This window comes from Ochotona princeps, chromosome 2 (genome assembly GCF_030435755.1).
Source record: "Ochotona princeps isolate mOchPri1 chromosome 2, mOchPri1.hap1, whole genome shotgun sequence".
NCBI lineage: Eukaryota > Metazoa > Chordata > Mammalia > Lagomorpha > Ochotonidae > Ochotona > Ochotona princeps.
Window position 1 is genome coordinate 30,958,327 of NC_080833.1, and position 8,096 is coordinate 30,966,422.

The 8,096-nt window shown below is 47.2% G+C and overlaps 1 protein-coding gene across 1 annotated transcript; it reads left to right on the forward strand.

The window, feature by feature from the left end:
- The first annotated feature begins 293 nt into the window (after nt 1-293).
- Nucleotides 294-7,726, forward strand: EXO5 (exonuclease 5). Its single transcript, XM_004591531.2, has 2 exons — nt 294-396; nt 6,548-7,726. Exon 2 carries the CDS (start codon nt 6,578-6,580, stop codon nt 7,697-7,699), a length of 1,122 nt encoding a protein of 373 aa, XP_004591588.2. The 5' UTR covers nt 294-396; nt 6,548-6,577; the 3' UTR covers nt 7,700-7,726.
- The last annotated feature ends 370 nt before the right edge of the window (nt 7,727-8,096 follow it).

Genomic DNA, 8,096 nt, shown 5'->3' on the forward strand with positions numbered 1-8,096 from the left:
GAGCTAAGGTAGGCACGTAGGGCCAAGGGTGGCAAAATGGCATCTTGGGGCACAGAGGCCAGGGGAGAGGGCCCCGCCAGCTGGAGAACTTAAGCGACAGCAGCTCTTTTCGGAATGAAGAGGCACAGAGAGAGCAGCGAAGGACACTGCCCAGCTTTTTAGCAAGCGTCCACATGCCCACCACCCCGTGGCCACCACCCCTTGCGCTCCCGTCACAGCCTCGGGGAGCAGGGGCCTCTGGGAAGTGGCGGCGCCGGGCCGCCGCGGAGCCTGCTGGGTACCGGGCAGGAGGTGTGTCGGGAGTCTGTCCCGCTTCATTCTGCAGGTGCCGGGCAGAGCCCTGGAGCAGTCCCGCAGCTGAGCCAGCGGAGGCCGGGGCTCTGCGGAGTATCTGAGGTTAGAAGAAGGCGGGCGAACCGGGATTGGGACGAAGAGCTGGCGTTTCGGATGCCGTAGGTCTGCCCCGCCTCCTACGGCGCGGCTCGCAGGGTCCAGCTCCGGCGGGTTCTGGACCCACGCCCTCGGCCGAGGTGCTGCGGCAACCCCGGCCCTTCCCGGATGCCGAGGGCTTGCACGGCTCTCCGGCGGGTTCTGGACCCACGCCCTCGGCCGAGGTGCTGTGGGAACGCCGGCCCTTCCCGGATGCCCGGGCGCTTGCACGCTCTCCGGCGGGAGGCGCGCCTTCGGAGTGCAGCCGGGGATGCCCGGACATGTCTGGGCGCTCAGAGCGCCCGCAGTGGCAGCACTAACCCAAAAAGGACCCGCTTTCCGAGCTCCTGGGGACCTTGAGTGTTTTTAGCCATTTTACTTGAGGGAAAGAGGGACGGGACCAGTAACTCTATCTAGGGTACAGGAAAAACGAAGTCAGGTTGAGTTTGCCTCGGAAGAGGCGAGCATGTTACTCCTCTTGAAATGATTATGCTTTGCAGCAGATTTGCAGTTTAAGACACTTGGATAAATATGCAGTTTCCATATTTTACTACCATTTAAGTATTCTATAATGCAATAGTTTTTTAAAATATAAGCAAAAGTCTTAGTGTCTTTTTCCTATTGTAAGTAACTTCTGGCTACCTATGCTTTCCTTCATTAGTGACATTTAAACTGTTTAAAGTTAGCCACAAACAGAAATAATATTGATGAGTTTTTCAGGGCATCAGCTCTTAAACTTGTTAGGGGTATTAATGCACTCGCCATATTCACTCCTTATTAGAATGGCAATGAGGCTTACACTTAGTTCTGTCAGGTTATGTTCTGTATCAAATCTTTTATTATATTTCTGCTCCGAAAGAAATACTAGTGCTCTGGTTGGTACCACGTTTTGAATTCTCCGTAAGAATATGTACGGGTAGTTAGGAGGAAGACCAGGACAATTATTGTCATAAGTTGACTAGTTTCTTGAGATTAAAACTATTTGGGGAAACAAAACATGCTGTATGGTCATTGTTTCCTGGTTTAAAGAAAAACTATCCGGGACACGTTTAGAATAGTTGAAATCTGGGTGTGGACTGGAGTATTACGAAGTGATTGATTTTGTTAGGTGTGATAATAGTATTACATTTATGTAGGTGTTGTGCCAGATTTTGAGATCCCCAGGAAATCATTGAGTCTGAAGTCGGTGCTAAGGCATAAAGATTTTTGTTTTATTCAGGTTAACTTAGGTCTCCCAGCCACCCTCCCCAGCCAGATGGGTTGGGTGGGGGAGGGGCAGCTGCAGCAGGAATAGCAGGGCGGAAAAAGAGAAGGGCTGAGGTTGAACAGCACAGGGTTCTTATACATTTCAGGACAATTATACAGTTATGATTGGTCAGTTTTAACTTTCAAAAAGAGCAAGTTGGCAGGCTTCTATTGGTGGGTTTGAAGCAAGCAACTTTCAAAAAGCACAAACTGATGGGCTATAGGGCGGTGGGTCTTATCTAGCACCAGGGACCTCCTTCCTGAGGAGTGCTCTGCCTGCGTGGCCTGCCAGGTACCCTGCCGGGTGTCACAGAGACTGTCAGGCCTGGAGTTCACACAGCCCCCAGCCAGGCAAGTAAGGCAGAATCACAAAAGCAGAAAACATGTCATTTCAAACTAACAGTGAAGCATTCGCATGTGAATTGTTAGGACGTCTTTAGAGTAGTTGAGCCAAAAAAATATGTACAAACAAAAAGCAAATATTAAAGGTCTTCAAAAAAACTGTGTAAAGATGTAATCAAAGGCTATGTAAAGTTTTCATTCATTTTTTGAACATCGTTTGTACACACAACTGACAGTGGTTACTTATCTTTCTGGTGCTTATGGGTATTCTTTGTTGTGTCCTAAGTTCTGTTACAAATAAAATGGAGCAAGCATAGCTCATTGCTAAGCAACTGTGAGCTTGCAGGCTGAATGGCCTGTATGACCTTTTTAACACAAATCAAGGCCCAAGTCTGATTATCTCACAGGTGGCTCCAAGAAATTGAGTGGGTGGTTACCTTAAATTGCTGGACCAGAGAGTGGCCAGGCATGGGCTGTCCAGCTGAGATAGGCAGGAAGTGTGCAGCATTTCCTCCCTCACCTTGCAGGCTATTGTAGAGTGCCGCTTTTCAAGCTGTTGTGGACTGCCCCTATAAAAACCCTGTGAATGTGAACATTCTGGAAAGGGGTGTTGGTCCCGGCCTGCTGGTTAGGTCAGTCAAATCATTTGCCTTGCCTCTCATTTATAATGAAACTTTGTTGTGACTGTCACTGGTGAATGTAACATTCTGTGTTAGTGGTCCAGTGGATGCAATACTATGTATGTTTGAAATTTTTATTAGAAGTATTTTCATAGACATTTATTTCACTTGAAAGAGTTATGGGGAGGAGAGAGGGAAAGAGAGATTTTTTATCTGCTATTCATTCCTTCACTGGCTGCAATGGCTAGAGTTGAGCTGATTTGAAGTCAGAAGCCAGAAGCTTCCTCTGGTACTCCCATGTGGGTACAGGAACCCAAGTGCTTGGGCCGTCCTCCACTGCTTTCCCAGGCCATAACAGAGCTGGGCTGGAAAGTGGACAAGTTGGGACTGGATGTTGTCGCTGCAAGCAGAAGATTCTGAAGCTGCTACACCAGCCCTAGAAGAAAGTGATGGGGTATCGGCTGTAAAGTTCTTGGCTCAGAGTTGAGACACTATTGAAAAACAATAAATAGGGGCTGGAGGCGTGGCCTAGCGGCTAAAGTCCTCACCTTGAACACACTGGGATCCCATATGGGCACCAAGGCTAATCTCGGCAGCTCTACTTCCCATCCAGCTCCCTGCTTGTAGCTGGGAAAGCAGTTGAGGACGGCCCAAAGCCTTGGGACTCTGCACCCGTGTGGGAGACCTAGAGGAAGTTCCTGGCTCCTGGCTCCAGATCGGCACAGCACCGGCCGTTGCGGTCACTTAGGGAGTGAATCATCACATGGAAGATCTTCTTCTCTATCTCTCCTCCTCTCTGTATATCTGACTTTGTAATAAAAATAAATAAATCTTTAAAAAAAAAAGAAAATCAATAAATATTGACTTATTTACAGCAATAAATTTCAGGTTAAAAAAAGTTGATCATCAGACAGCAAGGGGAACAGGGAGAGGAATGGGGAAGGAGAGGGAGTATACCCCATTCAGACTCTGCCAGCCCCCAAAGGCTCTGGAGCCAGAATGCAACCCCGGCCTCCCACAGAGCGTCCACATCCCAGTTACTTAAGCTGTGATTGCTGCCTCTTGGGGTCCGCATCTGCAGGAATCTGCACTCAGAGGCCAGAGCAGGGTGTCATTCGCTGCTACTTCTAGGTGGCATGGACACAGGGGCTGAGCCACTAGGCTAAGTAGCTGCTCCACATTTTAGGAATTTTCTGTTATGAGCTAGTTTCTTGTGTAGAAAAAAATGAACTTTATGGAAAATTCCAGTTTAGAGTCAAACAGTAATTTTTTGTAATTTTAAGAGAATAATGTATATAGCCAGTGAGGAGTTAAAATACAACCCACCAAGAGCTGTTTCTCCTGACCTTTCTTTCCTTAGTCTGTCCCAGTTATTAACAAGCTAATGAATCCCACATGTTGTTGTGAACATCTCTCCCATTACTTCATGGATTACTTTGTGTGTGAGCAGCTTTATTTTGGTCTATAGTTGATTTTTTTTTTTTTTTTTTTTTTTTTTTTGCCATAGGCTGTTCCTGAGACTTGCATTTCAAAGCAATCATTGTGGAGCTATCTTCTCAGGGCACAAGCTGTAACAGGTTTATTTTCCTAGTCACAGACCTTGTATTTTTTTACAAAAATTATGAAAGTGGTCCATGGTAAACTATCAGACATTGCTTCAGTAATTATACAGATCTACATTCACTTAAAAATAAGTAAATAATCTTGGGACCAGCCTTGTGACCTAACAGGTTAAGCCTCTGACTGCAGTGCCAGCACCCCATATGGGTGTCAGTTGGAGACCTAGCTCTTCCATTTCTGATCCAACTCCCTGTTAAAGTACGTGGGAAAGCAGCAAAAGATGGCCCAAGTCCTTGGCCCCTGCCACCCATGTGGGAGACCCAGAGGAAGCTCCTGGTTTCTGACTTCAGCTTGGTCCAGGCTCTGGCTTTGACCTGGCCCAACCCCAGCTGTTGCTGCCATTTGGAGAATGAACCAGCTGATAGATCTCTGCTCTCCCATCCCCTCCCCTGCCTTCCTCTTCCCTCCCGTCCCCTCCTCTTTCCTCCCCTCCCCTCATCTCCTTTCCCCTGCTCTCCTATCCTCTTCTTTCTTCTCCTATCCTTTCCTCTTCTCTCCTCTTCCCTTTCTTCTCCTTCTCTCACTTCCCCTCCCCTCCTCTCCTCTTCCTCCTCTGCCTTTCAAATTAAAAAAAAACTTTAATAAAAAAAATTAAAATGTATTTTAAAAGAGAAATGGGCCCAGCACAATAGCCTAGTGGCTAAATCCTTGCCTTGCATGTGCCAGGATCCCATATGGGCACTGGTTCATGTCCTGGCTGCTCCCTGCTTGTGACCTAGAAAAACAGTGGTGGATGGCCCAAAGCCTTGGGACGCTGCACCCACATGGAAGACCTGGAAGAAGCTCCTGGCTTCTGGTCTTGGATCAGGTTATCTCTGCCACTTGGGGAGTGAACCAGTGAACGGAAGATCTTTCTTTTATCTCCTTTCTCTGTATATCTGCCTTTTGATTAATAATAAAAATAAGAATAGATCTTTAAAAAAATAAATAATTTTGTAAGTCAGTAGTGTTTAGAAGCAGAAAAGGCAAACTTGATATCTCCTAAATCTAAAAAATTGAGTCCAAGGAAGACTATTTGTTTTAAAGATTTATTCATTTCATTGGAAAGATATGTAGAGAGAGGAGAGACAGAGAAGAAGATCTTCCATTCAATGATTCATTCCCCAAGTGGCTGCAATGTCTGGAGCTGAGCCAATCTAAAACCAGGAGCCCAGAACCTCTTCTGGGTCTGCCTTGTGGGTGCAGGGTCCCAAGGCTTTGGGCCATTCTTGACTGCTTTCCCAGGCCACAAGCAGAGAGCTGGATGGGAAGTGGAGGCATCCGGGATTAGCACTGGCGCCCATATGGGATTCTGACACATGCAAGGTGAGGAATTTAGCCACTAGGCTACCACGCCAGGCCCAGGAAGGCTAATTTTTTAAATTAATTCATTTATTTGCAAAGACAGATTTACAAAAAGGAAAGACATAGAAAAAGTCTTCCATCAACTGGCTCACTCCCCAGAAAGCCACAATCGCTAGAGCTGAGCCAATCTGAAGTCAGGAGCCAGGAGCTTCTTCTGGGTCTCCTATGCAGATACAGGGTCCTAAGAGTTTGGGCCATCCTCCACTGCTTTTCCAAGCCACAAGTAGGAAGCTGAATGAGAAGTAGAGCAGCTGGGGCAGAAACTGATGCCCGTATAGGATCCTGAGGTTTGCAGGTAGAGGATTAGCCAGTTGAGCCATTTTGCCAGCCCAGGAAGGCAATTTTTTAAAATTACATAGAGCACTAGTGGAAGATTCAGGTATAAAACTATTTCCCCCTTAAAAAATTCTGCCAAGGGGCCTGACACAGTAGCCTAGTGGTTAAATCCCTTGCCTTGCACGTGCCAGAATCCCATATGGGCGCTGGTTCTAATCCCTGCAGCCCTGATTCCCATCCAGCTCCCTGCTTGTAGCCTGGGAAAGCAGTCAAGGACGGCCCAAAGCCTTGGGACCCTGCACCTGCGTGGGAGACCTGGAAGAGGCTCCTGGCTCCTGGCTTCAGATTGGCTCAGCTCCGGCTATTGTGGCTACTTGGAGAGTGAATCATCACATGGAAGGTCTTCCTCTCTGTCTCTCCTCTCTGTATATCTGACTTTCCAATAAAAATAAATAAATATTTTTTAAAAAATTCTGCCAAGTGGACCCATGTGGCTAGTACAAAGAATTTTATTGTATAGTCTACACTACCACTCTATGGCAGTACAAATTGGTCATAAATAAATGGGCTTTTCTCAAGATTATCCAAAAATGGTCATTGTTTTTATCTGACTATATATTTAAAATGTTTCTGAGGCGTTTCTTGTTTGATGTTTGTTCAGTGTCGTGCAGGGCCTTCCTTGCCTGTTTCAGAGCTGTGCCATGTCAGAGCCTGGGGAAGAGGAGACAGCACCAGCAGAGGCGTCTGGATTCTCAGACTTGAGTGACTCAGAGCTTGTGGAGTTTCTAGAACTGGAAGACTCTCAAGGGTCAAGCGCTTCAGTTAGCAAGTCTGGCCCATCTTGTGAACTCCCTGGGAAGGGTGGCAAGGCCGTAAGCCTACAGAACTGCGAGAAGCCACCGGCTGTCTCCTCACCCATGCAGAGATTCCACCTCCAGTATCTGTATGTCACTGACCTGTCCACTCAGGACTGGTGTGAGCTGCAAATGGCATATGGAAAGGAGCTGCCTGGTTTCGTGACACCTGAGAAGGCAGCTGTTTTGGACACTGGTGCTAGCATCCACCTGGCTAGAGAACTAGAACTTCATGATCTCGTGACTGTCCCCATCACCACTCGGGAAGATGCTTGGGCAGTTAAGTTTCTGAACATTCTGTCAATGATTCCTACCCTGCAGTCAGAAGGGCGCATCCGAGAGTTCCCAGTGTTTGCAGAAGTGGAGGGGATGCTTCTTGTTGGAGTGATTGACGAACTGCACTACACAGCCAAGGGGGAACTGGAACTGGCAGAGCTCAAGACACGTAGGCGCCCGGTGCTGCCTCCGGAAGCTCAGAAAAAGAAAGACTGTTTTCAAGTCAGCCTGTACAAATATATCTTTGATGCCATGGTGCAAGGAAAAGTGACCCCTGCGAGCCTTATCCATCATACAAAATTGTGTCCAGACAAGCCCCTGGGGCCCTCAGTGCAGAGGCAGGCGCGGCAGGGAGGCTTCACTGTGAAATCTCTGGGTGACCTCATGGAATTGGTGTTCTTATCTCTCACCCTGTCCGACCTTCCAGCCATTGATATTCTGAAGATTGAATACATTCACCAGGAGACTGCCAGTCTGTTGGGTACAGAAATTGTAGCCTTTGAAGAGAACGAGGTGAGAGGCCGGGTGCAGCATTATATGGCCTACTGGAGGGGCCACCGGGAGCCTCAAGGAGTTGACATAGAAGAGGCTTGGAAGTGCCGCACGTGCAGCTATCCAGACATCTGCTCATGGAAGAAGGGTAGTGGAGTGCTCAGCTCCTCACTGGAGCCCCAGGCCAAAAAAGCCAGATGAATAGAATGTATGCTTTTGGGAATGCTGATGCTTCTGACACTATTTACCTGGATAAAGAGAACCCACTTCTAAGCTTTGCTTTCATGGAGAATGTTCTCATATTGGTTCTTTTTATATGGCCGCAGTCTCTAGCCACGTCCAAGTCCAGGAGCAAGGCTCAGGGATGAGTGGGAGAGATGCAAGATTACCTGTGGAGAGTTGTCATGGGTTATCAAGAAGGAGGATGTTCATATGGCTACAGCGAGGTATCTTTCTACAAATGCCATTTTCCTTAAACAAAAAAGTCTAATTCATAAGAAGTCTTCCCTTTGTTATTCAAAGCAATAAGAATAAAGCAACTTCTTTTTTTAAAGATTTATTTATTTTTATTGGAAAGTCAGGTATACAGAGAGGAGGA

What these genes read in the sequence shown, in the direction of transcription:
- EXO5 (XM_004591531.2), top strand. Translation starts at nt 6,578, where the DNA reads ATGTCAGAGCCTGGGGAAGAGGAGACAGCACCAGCAGAGGCGTCTGGA.